At 34.9% G+C, this 20966-nt stretch overlaps 1 protein-coding gene across 1 annotated transcript in view; it reads left to right on the forward strand.

Moving 5' to 3' along the window:
• The first annotated feature begins 13465 nt into the window (after window positions 1-13465).
• The window catches only part of LOC131758257 (UDP-glucuronosyltransferase 2C1), a 33719-nt gene continuing 26218 nt past the window's right edge, over window positions 13466-20966 (forward strand). The window contains exons 1-2 of the mRNA XM_067036921.1: window positions 13466-14183; window positions 20499-20647. Coding sequence (XP_066893022.1) covers window positions 13466-14183; window positions 20499-20647 — 867 coding nt within the window. The remainder of the gene's footprint in view (window positions 14184-20498; window positions 20648-20966) is intronic.

The raw sequence follows: 20966 nt of genomic DNA on the forward strand, positions 1-20966 counted from the left end.
TGGAAAATTAAATAGAAACTTAAAAGAGTTTACAGCTTGAGGTGTTAAAAACAGCATATTTTTCACTTCACTAGTTACATACGTTCTATTTTTAATCACTTGCCTTTTCTAATAAAGAATGGTTTTGCTTTACAATTTTCACATATCTAGCTCTTATCTGATCCCATCAGCTGAGGCTGGCTTTCACTTCAAATATATATTTGTTTTACTGAAGTATAGTTGATTTACAATGTTGTGTTAATTTCTGCTGTATAGCAAAGTGATTCAGTTATATATATGTATACATTCTTTTTTATTTTATTTTATCTTATTTTTTTATTTTTTGCGGTACGCGGGCCTCTCACTGTTGTGGCCTCTCCCGTTGCTGAGCCCAGGCTCCGGACGCGCAGGCTCAGCGGCCATGGCTCACCGGCCTAGCCGCTTCGTGGCATGTGGGATCTTCCCGGACCTGGGCACGAACCCGTGTCCCCTGCATCGGCAGGTGAACTCTCAACCACTGCGCCACCAGGGAAGCTCCATTCTTTTTTATATTATTTTCCATTATGGTTTATCTCAGGATATTGAATATAGTTCTCTGTGCTATACACTAGGACCTTGTTGTTTATCCATTCTATATATAATAGTGCATCTGTTAACCCAGAATTCCCACTCTATCCCTTCCCCACGTTCCTCCCCCTTGGCAACCACAAGTCTGTTCTCTATATCTGTGACTCTGTTTCTGTTTCATAGATAGGTTCATATGTGTCATATTTTAGATTCCACATATAAGTGATATCATATGGTATTTGTCTTTCTCTTTCTGACTTACTTAGGATGATAATCTCTAGTTCCACCCATGTTGCTGCAAATGGCATTATTTCATTCTTTTTTATGGATGAGTAGTCTTCCATTGTATATATGTACTACATCTTCTTTATCCATTCATCTGTCGATGGACATTTAGGTTGTTTCCATGTCTTGGCTATTGTGAATAGTGCTGCTCTGAACATTGGGATGCATGTATCATTTCGAGTTATGGTTTTCTCTGGATATATGCCCAGGAGTGGAATTGCTGGACCATATGGTTCTAATTTTCATTTTTTGAGGAACCTTCATACTGTTTTCCATAGTGGCTGCACCAACTTACATTGCCACCAACAATGTAGGAAGGTTCCCTTTTCTCCACACCCTCTCCAGCATTTGTTATCATTCCAAATATTTTTGAGAGTCATGAAGAAACATGAACTAACAAACAGAAGATCATACTGGGTATTAGAAATATTAACTAATTTAACTTCCTTAATGTAGTAGTTTCTAGGGATTCTATAACTAAATCTAGAAGACTAGATGGCATAAAAAAACAAGTTTATTTTCTCACAGTTCTGGAATCTAGAAGTCCAAGACCAAGGTGTTGTCAAGGCTGGTTTCCCTTGAGGCCTATCTCTCTGGCTTGTAGATGGTCACCTTCTTGCTGTGTCCTCTCACGGCCTTTCCTTTGTATATGTACATTCATAGTGTCTCTTCCTCTTCTTATACAGTGATCTGTTATGTTGGATTAGGGCCCCAATCTTATAACCTTATTTAATTTTAATTACCTCTTTAAAGGACCTATCTTCAAATACAGTCAGACCTCAATATATTAATGTTAGAGGAACATAGTTCAGTCCATAACACTGATTTTTAATAGACACACTGTTTCACAGAACTAATACTCAAAAGAACCCACTTTAAAAATCCTTAGATTTACACACGATTTTGAATTTACACTGAATTGATTTCACAATAAATAATTTAACAACTGATAAGAACTTCCTGGGTATAGGCAGTGTGTGGATTTAAGGTAAATAAGACCAGGACCTTGGCCTCAATTCTTCCCTCACAAATAAACACAAAACACAGAATTAGAAATATACTCTGATTATTAGAGATGCTGCCCTAGTTCTAATCAATAACTTTCTAGGACATTTGTCATATTATACATAAATGGAGGAAAGGTATAGGATTCTGTATGTATACAGATTATGAAACAAATATAGTCCTTAGGATCAATGGCAAATTTTTAACTCTAACATCTTTAATAGGTTTTTCTTTTACTGTAAGTACTGTCATTGATTTTCATTGCTGTATTCTCATGTTCTTTATTAAGCAATTCTGAATGCACTATGAGTATAATTTCATTCCTGATGTCATGATAAAAATAACTAATACAAATTGCTAGAAAATTCGAATGGAACAAGAGTATATATAATGAATGATAATTAGTTTCATGTTTCTCCTACATAAGCACTATTAAATTTTGTTGTTTTTACATCAAGATATTGTCTATGTATTATTAAACATAAACATACATTTTTTTCTTTCTTTTATCAGTAGGAATGATGACTAAATATTCATGTTTTCCTATTTTTTCACTTAATATAGATTTGACACCTTTCCACACATTTTAAAATCTACATTATCCTTTATATTGATTTAGTAATAGTCATATGAATGGGTATAACAAATCATTGAACTGGTCTAGTGTGAAAGTTATACTTCGATTGTTCCAGCTCTGGTGTTACAAAAATATATATATATATTGCCCTAAACTTTGTTACTTATATCTCTGCCACAATGTCCTCTAAAATTTTTGAAACATTTAACCTTTATCTTCAGACCTTTTCTTAGGTGGCCAGCAATTACTCCATTTTCTTATGGGCTGTTTATTCTATTGATCTCTAACTGGTCTGGAATTTTAGGTAATCTAAAGCTTTTTTTTCTATGATATGCATTACAAACATCATTTTAAGCCCATCAATTGACTTAGGAATTTTAAATTAATTTACATCAACATAAAAATATTTTTATATATTTTAAAATATTACACATGAAGTTTCAGATTTTAGAAAATATCATACCAATGAAAAGTGAAAAAATGTAAGTATACAGTTGATGTAGATAATAAAATAAACTTCTGTGTGCCCTACAAGCAAGTTAAGAAATAGATAGTCGTCAGTTTCTTAGAAACATGCTTCTTCCAGTAAAAACCACAAGTCTGACTTTGGTGAACATTTTCTTGGAAATTTGATGTCTATCATTATATGTGATTTCCTCAACACTCTATTGTTTAGTTTATTTAAATATTATACAAATACAAGGATAGATGTGCTACTTATTCTCAATACCCTTAAAGATGCAATCATCGTTTTTTTTAAAGCTCTATAGATAGTGTTCTGTTGTGTGACTACATAATGACATTCTGTGGATGGACAACTATCTATTTACAATTTTTTAATATAATGCTGCTATTATGAACATTTTTGTATATGTTCTCTTTTGTAATAACAGAACAATAGTATCAATAGGATGTAAATTGTATATATATATATTTTTTTCCCCTACTAGGTAATTTCAGACTTTTCTCAAAAAATTATACTCCAACCAAGACTATACAAAATTTTACCTTAACCAACACAGCATTTTAGTCCTCACAGTACCACATCCTTACTTAGCATATGATTGAATGACTTTTATTAACAGTCATCAACAACTTTCACCATGTTCTAATTTTATAATTCCTCAAAATAATGATTTTTTTTTAAGTTTGATCAGTGTGGTAGGTCTGAAATTGCATCTTAGGTTTTATTTAGCTTTCTATTACAAGATTAAGTAACTTTTCATATTTTATGGACAGTTTTTATTTCTTTTTCAGTGAATATCCTTCTCATGTCTTTTGCCCATTTTTTTCTAATGTGCTTCTGTTTTCATTATGGATTCAATAAATTCCTTGTATACTCTATATAAGCCTTTGTTAGTTTCGTGTATTGCAAACATCTTGGCAGTTTACGATGTGCTTCTCATTCTCCTAAATATCATATGAAGACCTTCAGGTTTTAAACTTAATGGAGTCAAATTAATTAACCATTTTCTTTTTGCACTTGAGGAAATCCTTTCTTACTCTGAAAGCATAAAGATTTCCTTTTATATTGTCTCCAAAGAAGTTATGGTCTTGCTTTGCTTTTGAAGATTTTAATCTACTTACTAATTTATTTTTGTGTATTTTGTAGGTTGGGCTCAATTTCTTTTCTTTTCACCTTCCTTCCTTTGCTGTTCCTCCTTCTTCCTTCTTTCCTGCTTCCTTCCCTCTCTTCTTCTCTCCTCTCCTTTCTTTCTTCTTACCCTTGCCCAGGGATAAGGAGTTGTACCATTACTATTTATTCAAGGCTTCTTCTTTTCCCTAGTTAACTACAATGCTTGCTTTATCATTCAGAAATTTCACTACTTAAGTGGTTTTTCTTCTATTCATTACCTTTCTTTCTTGTACTTGTTCTTTTTTCTAGCTTTATTAAGACATAATTGACTTATAACATTGTGTAAGTTTAAAGCGCACAACATGATGACTTGATACACACAGAAGTATAGCGAAATGTTTACTACAGTAATGTTAGTTATCACATCCATCACCCCACCTATTTACTATTTTTGTGGTGAGAACATTTAATGTCTACTCTTTTAGCAGCTTTCAAGTATATAGTTCAGTATTGTTAACCATAGTCATCATACTGAATATTAGATCCCCAGAACTTATTCTTCTTCTTTTTGTTTGTTTTGTGTGTGTGTGTGTGTGTGTGTGTGGTACGCAGGCCTCTCACTGTTGTGGCCTCTCCCATTGCGGAGTACAGGCTCCGGACGCACAGGCTCAGCGGCCATGGCTCACGGGCCCAGCCGTTCCACGGCATGTGGGATCTTCCCGGACCGGGGCACGAACCCACGTCCCCTGCATCGGCAGGTGGACTCTCAACTACTGAGCCACCAGGGAAGCCCCAGAACTTATTCATCTTATAACTGAAAGTTCGTACCCTTTGACCAACATCTCCCTAAGTCTCCCCCACCCATCCCTGACAATCACTAATCCATTCCCCATTTCTTTGAGTTTGGCCTTTTTTTTTTTAAGAGTCCACAATTCACTGAGATCATATAGTATTTGTTTTTCTCTGTCTTAACTTATTTCACTTAGAATGTTTCATCCATTTTGTCACAAATGTCAACATTTTCTTCTTTTTCATGGCTGAATAATATTCCAGTGTGTGTGTGTGTGTGTGTGTGTGTGCGTGCGTGTGTGTGTGTGTGTGTGTACCACATCCCCTTTACCCACCCATCAAAAATTAGACTCATGGACTGTGGCTTGGAGGGTCTGGAACTAACTAAGTGTATGGCCCTTTCAGTATCTCTGAGAGCACAGACAGGAGTATCTCCTACTGGGTCCCTGTGTGGCAGATCTGCTAATGGACTCTAGCTGTGATGGGGTTGCAGCTAAGTAGGGAACTCTTCGGGATCTCTGGGGACACAGCCTTGAGTGTATTTTGCTGGGTCTGCAAGTTAGCAGGATTTCTCACAGACTGTGGCTAGAAGGGGCTAGAGCCAAGTTAGGGCCCTTTCAGAATCTCCAGGTTGTAGGTCAAAGTGTCTCCCTCTGGGACCCTGAACCCTCAGGCAGACTGTGGCTGTGAGCAGGCTGGAGTTAAGTATAGGAGCCTTTCAGGATCTCCTGGGGTGCAGACAGGAGTGCCTCCTGCCTGGTTGCTGTGCCAGCAAGGCTACTTGAGGACTGTGGCTGGCAGGGGCTGCAGCCCAGTTACAGGGCCCTTTCAGAATCTACAGTCTGACCAAGTTTAGCAAACTTGCCTCCAGGGATCCCATAGGTGCTCAAGCCAGTTCATGGGCCACTTCAGGGCCCACAGCTGGGACTGAGGTTTGTGTGTTTATTACTCAACATGCAGGTGGGCATGACTCTTCTTGGATTCCTTGGCATATGGTGTTGGTGACAGAACCAAAGAGAAACAGGCTGTAGCTGAGTTCTCAGGGGTACAGAGCTTTTTTCCATGTCTGCAACCAGGATCACACTCTGTGGGTCAGTCACCTGATTGCAAACTTGCCTTCTCAAAAGGTCTTTGTCTGTCTTGTACTGCACCCGGATTTCACAATCTCCTATCTGTATCCTGAATCTCCCACAAAGGCACATTTGTCTATGGATAAATGCCAAATCATTGTTGTTGAGGGGTGGGGGATACATGAGAGACATCTTATTTGGTCATCTTGCTCAAAATACCTGGAAGAGTAATACCCTCTCCCCTTGTATCTCTTCTAGAGCACCTTGGTTATCCTTAGCTCTTTGCTCTTCTATTATAGATTTTAAAAATTAAATGTAAAATTCTACAAAAATTATCAAGTTTCATGAACCTTGGGATTTTGAGATTTTAACAAGAATTACAAGGAATCTGTAGATTGATTTGGAGAAAATGGACATCTTTATGAATTTTGATTTTCCTATCAATGAACATGATAACTCTATTTTTCTAAAATGGGTTTCAATAAGACTTTATAATTCTAATCAGACATAGTTTACACAACTCATACAATTATTCAACAATTATAAGTTGAAGTATATATTTTACTTATATTTTCTTTTATTCATACACACAAATTGCAGTTGCCATTTCACAATATTTTGTATCCACTGAAATTATCAAACTCTATTCTAATAATGTATCTGTATATTCTTTTGGAATATACAGAGAGTTTCAGCTTATCTGAACACTCAAGAGCAGAGACTCAGGATTGGAAATCACCATAGGAACCAGTCCCTGGGTAGGAACACCTGAACTATAATTGGTGAATTGCTGGAGGTTCAGTGTGGACAAATCTGAGAGTTAAAAAATCCAGTGGGACTCAGTCATAGGGGAGTCCCCACAATATTGTGTGATTTACTTCCAGGAGCTCAACCAATTTTCCATAGTAAATATCAAAGAAAAATCCCTTAGTTCCAGTTAGGGGAGGGGAAAAGGAATCATTCTGAAAGAAGCTAGAGCACTCTGTTCTTCCTAAAAAGGTCTGTCCTCAGGGTAAACTAGTTAACCAGTGTACAATGTGTTGGGGTATTATCAGAGCCTAACTGACCTGCAGAAGAAAAATACCCAACTCCAGGTCCCTCTAGACTACCACATGGAAAAGGGACATACCAAACTCTAGAACATCCTGCCCCAAATAAAGTGGGAGAAAAAATTGAGAAAGAGTTGTGATGAGTCCAGAGGCATAGGCTCAGTAAAATACTGAGACCAATCTTAGGGCTATAGACTGCTTCTCTCCCCACAATTCACCACCATATTTAAAAGGCCTATTTACAATAGTTTCTTTTACCCAGTACATCATGACTGGCTATGAAGAAAAAATTACAAGGCATACCAAAAGGCAAAAACACATTTTGAGTAGTCAGAACAATCATCAGAACCAGAGATGGCAAGAATGTTATAATTTTCAAAACAAGGACCTAAAACGACTCTGATTAACATGCTAGAGGCTCTAAATGGATAAAGTGGACAGCATGTAAAAACAGATGAACTGTGTAAGCAGAGAGATGCAAATCCTAAGAAAAAACAAAAAAGGAGAGATAAAAAATTGTAACAAAAATGAATTCAACGATGAAATTATACTAACTCTTTATAGTCATTTTTAGAGGATAAAAGCTGAGGTAATAAGTTCTAACTCATTTTATGAGGACAGCATTACCTAAATGTCAAAACCAGACAAAGACATTACAAGGGAAGAAAGCCACAGATCAATATTTCTCATAAACATAGAGGCAGAAGTCCTCAACAAAATGTTAGAAAATTCTGCTCTGTGAAAGACAATGTCAAGAGAATGAAAAGACAAGGCACAGACTGGGAGACAATATTTGCAAAAGACAGGTCTGATAAAGAACTGTTACCCAGCCAGGTCACATCAGACACCCTTTATTATCATCCACCCCAGTGCCTGTCCCTAGAACAAATTAACAAAGTGGTTATGGTGACAGCGAGTGGAGCTATGAATGGTCTCCAACTTATGGGCTCCTGTTTACCAAGGCTTATGTAACTACTCCCTAACTGAGTATCAAGATGATCACATCTGCTAGGAATCTAATTAAACACTGAGTTCCTGATAAGGCACTGTTATAACTTATACTGTTGTATAAGTAGACCAACTGGATACTGGGGGCCAATTTCCTAACTTGGATCTCTTCCACACTGGCTATTTACCCTGACAGGAATAGTCACATATACTAGGAATTACTTTATCTTATTATCTGCATGAAATCTGCAAAAAGGTCACATTCCATTAACCAGGAATTTTAGCAATTTTAACAGTTCATAACACTGAAAGATATAAAAATCGTAAAAAATCAAGATATTTTAAGGCCATGGGTGAAAATTGACTTCAGTGTGTCAACACAAAGTCTTATGAGTAGCTTGCTTATTTGGTAGAAAACAGTGTGGGATATTTTGAATTTCCAAATTATGCTGTTCCTATTCCAGATGTCAATTCTCCTCAAATTCTAATTTCTTTTTCTTCCATCATTGATACCCCCAGTTTCTGCTGTTGATTCTATTTGGGGCAATGTAATCTCAAAAGTGGCTACAGTCAGAAAGCTATAGTGATCTTACTGTTCACCTCATTAGCTTCCCTCCTCTTAGTTGTCATGTTTCTGTGATGACTGATATTCATAACTGAAAATAGTGTTACATATAATTTGTCCAGTTTTCTATTTGTTCATGGCAGAGGGTTAGTCTGGTCCCTGTTAACACTATCATGGTCAGAAATGGAGTCAATATCTTAAATGACATAACATATAATTTTGAGGTGATTTGAAATGCTTATATATTACGAATATATACTGGTATTAATTAACACCTCTATGACATCAAATAATTATCATTCTTTTCTTTTGTGGTGATAAAATTGAAAATCTATTCACTTAACAACCCTAACCCATAATGACCTCAAGGTCTATCCATGTTGTGGCAAAAAGAAAGACTTCCTTCTCTCTCATAGCTAAAGAATTTTTGATAGTATGCAATGTATCACATCAACTTTATCCACTGATGGACACTCAGGTTGTTTCCATATTTTGGCTGTAGTTAATAATGCTGAAATAAACATGAAAGTGCAGATATCTTTCCAAGATATTGTCTCCATTCCCATTGGATATATACCCAGAAGCAGAATTGCTTAATCATGTGGTAACTTTATTTTTCTTTTGAGAAACTTACATAGTGTTTTCCATAGTAGCCATATTAATTTACATTTCCCAAAACAGTATACTAGAGTTCTCTTTTCTCCACATCCTAACCAACACTTTTTATACTTTGTGTTTTGATGATAACCATTCTAACGGGAGTGAGGTGACATATCACTGTGGCTTTGATTTGCATTTCTGTGATCTTTAGAAATGTTGAGCACATTTCAATGTAGTTGTTGGTCATATATATGTATTCTTTGGAAAAATTATTCAATGTGTCTGCCCATTTTTAAATTAGACTTTTTATTTACTGTTATATGTTTGAGTTTTTTTCTTAATTAATTTTTAGTGGAATATAGTTGATTTACAATGTTGTGTTAGTTGCTGTACAGCAAAGCAAATTGGGAGATTGGGTTTGACATATGAATTCTTTTTATATTTTGGATATTAATATTTTATCAGATATGTGATTTGCTAATATCTTCTCCCATTCTGTCAGTTACCTTCTCTTTTGTTGATTTTTCCTTTTTCTGTGCAGAACTTATTAGCTTGATAAGGTCCCACTTGTTTATTTTTGCTCTTGTTGCTGTGCTTTTGGTGTCAATCCAAAAAATCATTGCCAAGACCAATGTCAAGGAGCATTTCTCCTGTCTGTTTCTCTAGGAATGTTTTCAGCTTTTGCTATCATATTTAATTCTTTATCCATTTCATGCTAATTTTGTGAGTGGTGTTGTATAGGAGTTCAATTCCATTCTTCTACATGTGGTGATTTGGTTTTCCTACCCCATTTACTGAAGAGATTATCCATTCCCCATTTAGTGTTATTGGATTTTGTGTCAAATATTAGTTGACCTTTCTTATGACAGCTTTTTTCTGAACTCTCAATTCTGTTCCATTGGTCTATGTGCATATTTTATGCCAGTGCCATACTGTTTTGATTATTATTATTCCTTTGTAATATAATTTGAATCAGAACGTGTGATGCCTCCAGCTCTGTCCTTTCTAGGGATTGCTTTGGCAATTCAGGGTGTTTTGTGGCTCCGTACAAATATTAGGATTGTTTTTTCCTATTTTTGTGAAGATGCGTTGGAATTTTTATATTAACTGCATTAAATAGAGAAACTTCGGTTAGTATGGACATTTTAACAATATTCTACTCATCCATGACTTTGTATATCATTATAACTTTTTGTGTCTTCTTCCATTTATTTCAAAAATGTCATAGTTTCCTGTGTATAGAACTTTACTTTCACCTCCTAGGTAAATTTATTCCTAAGTATTTTATTATTTGTTATGCCATTTTGAATGGGACTCTTTTCTTTGTCCCATTTGTAGGTGTTTTGTTAATAGTGTATAGAAACACAACTCATTTCTTCTTTGTTTATTTTTATCCTGAAAATAGACTGAATCCACTAATTATTTCTAACAGTTTTTTGGTGGAGTCTTTAGAATTTCCTATATATAAGATCATGTCATTTGCAAAGAAATACAATTTTACTTTTTCCTTTCAAATTTGGATGTCTTTTATTTTATTTATTTATCTATTTATTTATTTATTATTGGCTGATTTCTCTGGCCATAACTTCTCGTACTCTGTTGAATAGAGTGTATGTGTTATTCCTGGTGAAATTTCAGGGGGAAAGTGTTCAATGTTTTAATATTTGCTATTATGTTATCTGTGGGTTTGTCATGGATTGCCTTTATTATGTTGAGTCATGTTCTTTTTATACCCAGTTTAAGTGTTTTTATCATGAAAAGATGTTAAGTTTTTGCAAAATTTTTGCATCTATTGATATGATCACATAATTTTTATTTTTCATTCTCTTAATGTTGTATATCACATTATTGATTTACTTATGTTGACCCATCCTTGAATCCCAGGGATAAATCCCATTTGATCATGGTGTACAGTCCCTTTTATTACACTGTTTAATTTGTTTTGCTAATGTCCTATTGAAAAATTTTACGTCTATATTCGTCAAAGATATTGGTCTGTAATTTTTTACTCACTCAGATTTTGTTTCTCTGGGAAAGTACTTATCTCTATTTTTGAAGGACATCATTTTCAGGTAAAATATTTTGGGTCACAGATTTTGTCTTTCAGGACTTAGAATACACGAACCAACTCTGTCCTGGCCTGTGAAGTTTCTACTGAGAAATCCAATAATATTCCAATGGGGATTTCTTTGTATGATATGAGGTGTTTTTTAGACTGTCTCAGAACATTTCTATGGATATGTCTGTTCCACATTGCTTCTTCCCTCTTGAGGGGGATTTCTTTCAATTGTATGTCTCCTTTTGATCCCACAATGCAAGCCACATGTTGAGAGTCTCCCATTTATTTTCCCTAGTACCAAGTCCTGAAATGTTAGTTTGTGAGTATTCTTCCAATCCAAAAGATATGGGTCCGATTTCTGCACTTGCTAATTCCCGCTGTCCATGGCAGTGCACAGAAGGATACATTTCTGTGGGTCAGGGAGGAGGAGCATAGTGGTGTGGGTGAGGTACACGGAACATTGGAGAAACCTGTGGTCACTCAGAGGGGTCTGCAGATGAGGTGCCCAAGGAGATGGCAGGAATCCTGATGAAGTCCACAAATTGTTTAGCAGGAAGAATCACAGTGGTTAGTAGCATTACTTTGACGAGTTCTAAGGCCTGGAAAAGATCCCAGCCTCTCATAGCCCCTAAGCTTTTCAGATCACCTCAGTAATCTCAGTAACGTGAGGGAAAAGTGTACATTCCTTATTACTGGGGAAACCAGGCACTCACTCATACAATTTCACTTTCCCCTGTGGGAGACATTACATTTCACATGGATTTTTCCTGGCACTAAGCCACAATAATTGGGAAAAGAATGACACAGAAAAGTGAAACTATTCATCTTACCCTCTTCAGTGCACACGTTCTTGGAATTATTTGCTTCAGTGGTGGGACAAAACTTCTTCACTGGACTTTCTGATTCCCAGAAAGTTATGCTCACCCCTGGGGGACTGCCAAAATCATTGTTCTGTGGGGATGACAGTAGAGATATCCTACTCTGCTGTCTTGCTGATGTCACTACAGAAAAGAAATTCTTACCATGAAAACCTCAAAGGAAGCTGATATCAATGGAGGTGGAACATAAGATTAGAAAACAAGTCAGGATCTTGTGGGCCATTTCAGAGAGTATAGGTTTTATTGTATAGATGAGAGAAAGTTATTGAAGCATTTTACTCAAGTATGATAATTTCTGAAACAGACTTTTTTTTGAAAATCAGAAAAGTTTCTCTATGGAGAGTGAGTTGCAGGTGTGCAGAAGTTGAAGCAGTGATATCAGAAGGGTACTGCAGTAAGTCAAAGTTAGATATAAAAATGACTAGAGTCAGATAGATGCAGTGAAGACTACAAATGAAAATAGGTTGATTTATAATTTGTCAGTAGAATGTATAGAAATAGTAAGCAACTGAATAGTTACACAATTATATTTTTATTAAAGACCAGTTATTCTCATGATAATGTTATTATCATCATATATTCTTATTGATTAATTGCTTGAGGAAAATCAACTTTTTAAGCAAAAGGATTATAGATGAAGTTATTGTCCTAAATATAATTGAATCCGTTTCTACATGGGGTAGTGTCTTCCAGTTGTGAAGATCCAAGCAAAAAATGGAATTTTACTTTATAAAAAGTATCTTAGAACAGGAAGGCAAAGAAAATAGAATTGGATGTGCTGTAAGGAAGGATAAGATTATCAAGTTATGTTCTTCATGACTTCTCCATTTTAAGATATCTCTTCTCAATATAACATTAATCTGATGAGAAACAGAACTTGAACTCCTATCTTCAATAAAAGTAAAAAGATATCTTTTTCTTTTTCTCTTAAAGATAGTTGTGATTTAGCAGGAAAGGCACTGAATTTAGTTTCAGAACATTTGGATCTAAATCTCCCTGCCTTAACATCTCAAAGTGTGCATATTCTCTCCTCTGGCAGTAAGTGATGGCCTCATTCTTATCTGCAATATTTAACAGAATTATCAGTATGAGAAACACTACAGAGATGATTCTGCTCAAAAGAACATTCAAATAAAACCAGAGAAAAAGATCCAAAAAAATCTAGTCTTATTTGAATATGCATCAGATGATGATGGATTTTCTTAACATTATTTAGAAATTATTATGGATTTGTGTTTAACTTCACACCCCCTTTTTTTGATATCCTCTAAAAGAAGTTTGGTAACTCTCATTCTGAGGTTTGTTTTTTTTTCCTAACTTATTTTATTGAATTTATTGACATTTTTTTTTTTCCATCAAGGCACTTGGGTTTCATTTTACTCCTCAATACAAAGTACACAACTCAAAGTTCAGCCCAACCTACTATAAATTGATTGGGATTGTCGAGGACAAATCTTTGGATTGTGAGTTTCATGCACTTAGTTTAAGCCCAGATTTAGTTTGAGCAAACTTAATGTCATGAAGACTGGGAAAGTCTTCTGTGTCCTTTTCATGCTGCATCTATGGTTCTTTGACTCTGGAAGGACTGGGAAGGTACTTGTATGGCCCATGGATTTTAGTCATTGGATTAATCTAAAAGTTATTCTGGAAGAACTCCACCTTCATGGACATGAGATAACCATCCTGGTACCTTCAACAAGTTTTCTGCTTGATCATACCAAGATTCCTTTTAATGTGGAGATACTTCAACTTTCAATAAGTAAAGAAAGTTTCATGGAAGAGTTCAGTGCTAATCTCCATACACTTTCTTTTGAACTGCCGAAACTTTCATGGTGGGACAGGCAAGTGAAACTGATAAAAATTATGAAAAATTTTTTAGCGTCAGCCAAAAGAGTATGTGACAGTGCTGTCACAAACAAGGATTTACTCAGCAGGCTACAGGCAGCTAAATTTGATATCTGCATTGCTGACCTTATAAGTTTTTGTGGGGAATTGGTGGCTGAACTCCTCAATATTCCGTTTATATACTCTTTTCGGTTTTCCTATGGGAATGTCATTGAGAGATTGTGTGCTAGGCTTCCTATGCCTTCTTCATATGTTCCTGGCATCACATCAAGACTGACAGACAACATGACTTTTATACAGAGGCTGGAGAACTGGTTATTGTATACAATGAGTGATATTTCTTCATACTATGCATTTGCAGAATGGGATGAGTATTACAGCAAGATTTTAGGTAAGAGAAATTTGCATGTAATAATGATTCTTATTTCATATGTAAAATGTGAATATTTATCTGACTGTAGGAAAACTTACAAAAGGCTTTTTTTTTTAAGTGAGGACCCAAGCTCCTGTTGCTTAACTGTTTTGAGTGAAAACAATAAAAACAACTTTTTCTTTTTTTTGTTGTTTTTTTAGATCATTGAGTACTGCAAATATATCAGAGAAGGAATAGTTTCTATATTTCTCCATAAATTCTGTTTGATGCTACTAACTTTTTTTCAGAGTATCTAGAAAACCCAAATCTGACGTCTGGAAAACCCAAATCTGACATGTGCTTAAGTTCCATAACCTTAGACTACTTCTCTCTTGTTTACTTCTCCTTTTATACACTTGTTTTCTTTCTGATTAACCTGCTGTCTCTCAGACTTTCTGTTTGCATCCTATCAAGGCTTGATTGACTGATTCCTAGGCTTGGAAAGTGGTAAGCATGAAACTGGAAAATAAATAAATATATCTTGATTTCATCTGCTCTTGTCTTCAAAAGGAGAAACAAGGAAGATTTTTCTCTAAAGGACCATGTTTCTAGACTTTTCCATTTATCCCATTGTTATCTTGTTGTTATTGTTCTCTTCATAATTGCATTAGAGGTCAACTAGAGAACTTTGACCCTGAGCACAAAGCTTTTCTCAATTTAAGCAAGTCTGTAACCCACTTTAATTTTCCTTTTATATAATTGATATTTTTATTAAAGAAACTTTTATTTAATTGTGTTAAGGATGATTTTGCATGGTATATTAGTTATCTTAGAGGAAGCAGTATCCTATTTATATTATTTAGTTAGATTTTTTGAACTATAATTAATATATAACATTGTATTAGTTTCAGGTGTGGATGAAAAAGTTAATCAATAGTCAATCTAAGAAATGGACAACTTTATTTGAGCCAATGTGCGGACTACAACCCAGGAGACAGTCTTTCAGAAAACTCTGAAGAATGTTTCACCCATTAGAAGTCAAAGCACAGTTATATGTTTTTGAGACAAAGGGTTTTACATCAAAGGGTTATACATCAGAGTAATGTATTGACAGTTTACATAGGCCAACAAAGCGAGTAATGAGTTACTGTGACCCTTTTGGGGATTAAGGAAGAAATGTTATATCCCAAGGAGTTACCTTGCTGGCACGAGGAGGAAATTGGCTTTTTTGTTTGTTTCGTTTTTGTTTTGTTTGTGAGAAAACATTCCTGTGTCTTCTAAGGAGATCTTGTTAATGTACAATGCAGATGCAAAATGTACACTAAAGGGGAGCAGGATGGTAGCTCAAATGGCAGAGAAAATTTTACATTAAATTTTTCTTGTCCTGCCTTGAAATCATTTTGTTTCATCACAGGTAGACAACATAATGACTTTATATTTGTACATATAGTGAAATGATCACCACAATAACCCTAGTTAACATTCATCACCACACATAGCTAAAAGTCTTTTTTATCTTGAGATGAGAACTTTAGATCTATTCTCTTAGCACATTTCAAATATTCAATACAGTATTATTAACTATAGTGACCATACTGTATATTACATCCCCAGGACTTACTTATTTTAGAACTGAAAGTTTATAACTTTTGCCCACCTTTACCTATCTATTGTGCCCACCCTCCAACTGCAGGATCTTGCAACAGCCAATCTGTTCTCTGAAACTTTTTTTTCTTTTTTGTTTTGGTTTTTTTTGAGGTTCCACATCTAAATTATATCAAACAGTATTTGTCTTTCTCAGTCTGACTTACTTCATTTACCACAATTTCCTCAAGTTCAATTGTTGTTTATGCAAATGGCAGATTGTCCCTTTTTCTCATGACTTAACATTACTCCATTGTTTATATAACCATGCTTTCTTTATCCATCACCCATTGGAAAAAAGATTGTTTCCATATTATGGCTATTGTAAATAATGATGCAATGGACATGAGAGTGCAGTAGGAATTTTATTTTGAATTTTTTGAGGAACATCCATACTATTTTCCAAAGTACCTGCACAATTTACATTCCCACCAACAGTGCACAAGTGTTCCCTTTTCTCCACATCCTCACCAGCATTTATTATCTCTTGTCTTTTCAATAATAGCTATCTTAATAGGTGTGAGGTGATTCCTCATCGTGATTTTGATTTGCCTTTCTCTGATGATTAGTGATGCTGAGCACCTTTTTATGTATTTGTTGGCTATTTGAATATCTTCTTTGGAAAGATGTCTACTCAGGTCCTTTGCTCATTTTTTAATTGAATTATTTGTATTTTTGTTTGTTTGTTTATTTTGCTGTCAAATTCTATGAGTTCCTTAGACATTTTGGGTGGTAATGACAAATCAGATACATGGTTTACAAATATCTTCTCTCATCTCATAGGTTGTTTTTTCATTTTGTTGATCATTTCTTTTGCTGTTAGAAGCTTTTTAATTTGAAGTAGTCTTCATTTTTTTATTTTTAATTTTATTTCTTATGCTTTTGGTGTCATATTTAAAAAATCATTACCAAGACCCATGTCAAGGAGTTTTTCCCCCATGTTTCCTTCTAGGAATTTTATGGTTTTTCAGGTCTTATATTTATGTTTTTAATCCTTTGCAAGTTAGTTTTTGTAGCAGAGTAAAATGGGGGTCTAGTTTCATTCTTTGGCATGTGAAAATCCAATTTTTTCAGCGAAAATTATTTAAAAGACTGTCTTCCTCCATTGAGTATTTCTGGCTGCCTTGTGAAATATTAGTTGACCTTATATGCATAGGCTTATTTCTGGGCTGATCAATTGGTTTGTTTTCATGCCAGTACCATATTGTTTTGATTAGTACAGCTTTAAAATATTGCTTGAAATCAGAAAGTGTGATGCCTCCAGGTTTGTTCTTCTTTATCACAATTGCTTTGGCTATTTGGAGTCTTTTGCACTTCCATATGAATTTTAAAACTGTTTTCTTTGTTACTAATTTTAACAGAAGTATCTCTAATACCTTATCATTACTAAAAATTAATTTTATTCCTAAAGAATTAAAATTTACCCTTATAGTTGTGATCTATTACTTTATGTAGCCACTTCCTTTTTTCTTTTTCGGATATCTGTTCAAAATTTCCTCTGAGAAATTATTTCTTCAACAACTCACAAACAATACGAGTGCTTCTAATGAAGTATGCTGCCCAGGAATATGTCATATATTCAAAAAAAGCATATGACTTAATCAAGGTCGACATGTTGCACTGAGGATTTTTCTGGGCACTCTGTTACAGAAACAGGTGCTTATATCTCTAGACTTGACCTTAAACAAAAAATATGTGGACAGAAACTGCTGTATCCATCACTTACCCAAAGTCACAGTCCAAGCTGCAAAAGGAAAAACCGAAAAAAGATAACTTAAAATCTCATCCTAGTGACATTTTCTGAGCCATGGATCAAGAAGTGACTGATCTACAGGTGTATTGAAGTTATTTGTTTGCCTCTGGTTCCAGCAATTTTGTACGCAGTTTTGGAAGCTCTTTTATAGTGAGGCATAAGTTATAGGACATAACTCTGTCTCTGATTCCTTGATAGCTCTTGGCACCTGAGAACATTCTTTTGGGGAATATATCAATAATCTGAGAAAGAATAATAAAGGCTTGGTAAATAGAAGAAAAAAATTTATTTTACTCTCATAAATTTTAAAATGCTATTAGATATAGATTGTCATTCACTATCAATTTAGTATCTTCCTTATAAAATGTATTCCAAGTATAATTTTCAAATTTTAAAACTATAACTCATAACTTATACAATTATAAATTGAATCATGTCATAGATATGTTCAAATAATTGAGGAGAAAACAAGTAAGAAGGTATCTGGTTCAAACCATATTTTGAGGAAATATTAATATAACATTTTGGGAGACAAAGGAGTGTTAGGAGAATACTATAAGGTTAGACACAAAAATGGTCAGTGTCTAATACGGCAATAAAATCATAATTTAGGGGATGATTTTTCTACCAGACAAAAATATACACGCCAACTTTTTAACTTCACAGTGTCTGAACAAAAGTTCACAATAAATCAATAATAAATAACAAAATAAAATGCAGGCACACTTTCCTGAAGATGTAAATAATCCTTTAATCATTCAACAAATGCATTATATCAAATGTGGCATTGCTTTTGGAAATTTGGAAAAGCTTTTCCAAATTTGAGATACTGTCTTACAATCTCCTTATTCAGATCAATTTTTTTTTAATTTTTCCTACAATATTATCGTCATTTCAGTAAGAGGCATTAAGCACACCAGATTACTAAATCAGTAGTGGAGAATTAACAGGAAAAAGATATCATCTTGATATGAAAGAAAGTGAACCAAACATACGACCCTGAAATTCTACTCCTAGGTTTATAACCAAGAAAAATGAACACATATGTCCACAGAAAACATATACATGAATGCTCATAGCAGCATTATTCATAGTAGACAAATGTCAAAACAAACTAAAAGTTCACCAACTAATGAATGAATAAACAAAATGACGTGTATCCTTACAAAAATATCATTCAGCAGCAAAAAATAATGAAATACTGATACATACTACCACGTGGATGACCCTTGAAAAACATTATGCTAAATGAAAGAAGGCAGCAAAAAAAACCACATAGTGTATGGTTTCATTTATATTAAGTTAAATAAGGTTTTTCTGGAATAGGCAAATGAAGGGAAAAGTAGATTAGTAGTTGTCACGGGCTGGGAAGAGGGAGAAATGAAGAATGACTGCCACTGGATACAGGATTTCTTTTGCAAATAATAAAATTTTTTTTAATTTAATAATGGTGATGGTTTCACAATATTATAAATGTACTAAAAACTACTCAATAGTTTATTTTAAAAGAAGAATTGTATGGTATACAAATTATACCTCAATAAAACTGTCATTTTAAAAAGCGTAGGGGGCTTCCCTGGTGGCACAGTGGTTGAGAATCCGCCTGCCGATGCAGGGGACGCAGGTTCGTGCCCCGGTCCGGGAAGATGCCACATGCCGCGGAGCGGCTGGGCCCGTGAGCCATGGCCGCTGAGCCTGCGCGTCCGGAGCCTGTGCTCCGCGACGGGAGAGGCCACAACAGTGAGAGGCCCGCGCACCGCAAATAAATAAATAAATACATAAAAATTTAAAAATAAAAATAAAAAAGCGTGGGAGTAAAGCATCACACAAAGAGAATAAAATTATACCCATGCTGATACAAATAAGGCTCCAATATGGAGTCTATACTGGGTCTGAAACTGGATTTTGAATACTTTTGTCATTACCAGAATAAAACCCCTAAATTACTGAGATTTGCTTGTGATCTCTTACATAGATAGATTGTCATGGTCAGATCAAAACCCTTATATTTTCTGATCAAAACTTTAGCACACTTAGAACATCAAGGAGAATATTCAAAAAGCCATGCAGTGAGAAACCAGATAGCTATGGTTTCCTCCTATCAGTGATATGTAGTACATATTTCAAAAGGACATCAAAACTCTGGATAAGGTTCCTTATACCACAGTAATTGAATAGAATTCATAAATGAAGTTCTGGTTCCCAACTAAGTAAAATGATTTAATACAGAGTCACTAATCTGAGTTCTTATTCTGTTAATGTTCACTTGGTTTCCACTTCAGTTCAAAGGTATCCCTTTTGTACTGTTTATCAGCTAAATATGTCAAAATAGCAAATATTTCATCACCAAATTATTATGCAGTGCTCTCTCTTCAAAAGGGAGGACAAAGTCTTGTAAAACAGGAGCTATAATTATGTACAGCAAAGGAATAATCACTTTAAAATTTTTATGAAAAGATTTCCATTCCTGATAGGATATAATTAGTTATGGAAGCATAGTCCCAAACACCAGAAGAAAAGATGGATAAATTTCAAAAGCTGTTTTTAAAAGATATCAGAGGTTTTGGAGCAATGAGGATGAGATAAATTGGAATTCCAAAGAGGAGGAGACTCTACCATAATAGGCTGGGATCACTGGCTGAATTTCTTGTTCATTGCTAGGAGCACATGCTGATTCTGAGCTTGGAGTGGGGCTCAGGCTTAGCTCAAGCAGAAAGAGTCTGTTGGCAGAGAGAAAGCAGCAAGTTTTTGCCTTGTTCCATACTTAAATCTGTGTTTGGTTATTCATAATCTCAGTATTGTGTACTCTTGGGGGGCAAAGGCCTATTGATTTCTCATGGGTTGCATAGAACTAATATTGCTTCTTTAAAGATTTTTCTTAGAATATTCTATGGTAAAACATGTCCCACTTAACATTTCAGATTGTTTTCCCTCTATCATCTTTTATTTTTGTTCAGGAAAACATACCACGTTATGTGAAATGGTGGGGAAAGCTGAAATGTGGTTGATTCGAACATACTGGGATTTTGAATTTCCATTCCCTTACTTACCTAACATTGAATTTGTTGGAGGACTGCACTGCAAGCCTGCAAAACCCCTACCTAAGGTAATTAAATGTGCTTCTTTTTGCTTCTCTGAGTATTTGCCTCCTGGAATCATTTCTAGTTTATTATTTTTTAGTGTTTGATCCTCAAACTGAAAACCTAGACACAGGAATTAATGGGAATTATCCACCTTCGACTATTACATTACCATTAAGTATTTACTACATTATTGTGGTAATCATTAGTGATGCTTATCAAATATGCCAGATATTTGACAACAGTAATATCCCTAGCCCCTGAGTTTAGTGGAATTGTCCAATACTCTCAGGGCAATGAGAATGAACTGAAGTGACAGGTATCACTTCCAGGTCCAACACTTAA

This window comes from Kogia breviceps, chromosome 6 (genome assembly GCF_026419965.1).
Source record: "Kogia breviceps isolate mKogBre1 chromosome 6, mKogBre1 haplotype 1, whole genome shotgun sequence".
NCBI lineage: Eukaryota > Metazoa > Chordata > Mammalia > Artiodactyla > Physeteridae > Kogia > Kogia breviceps.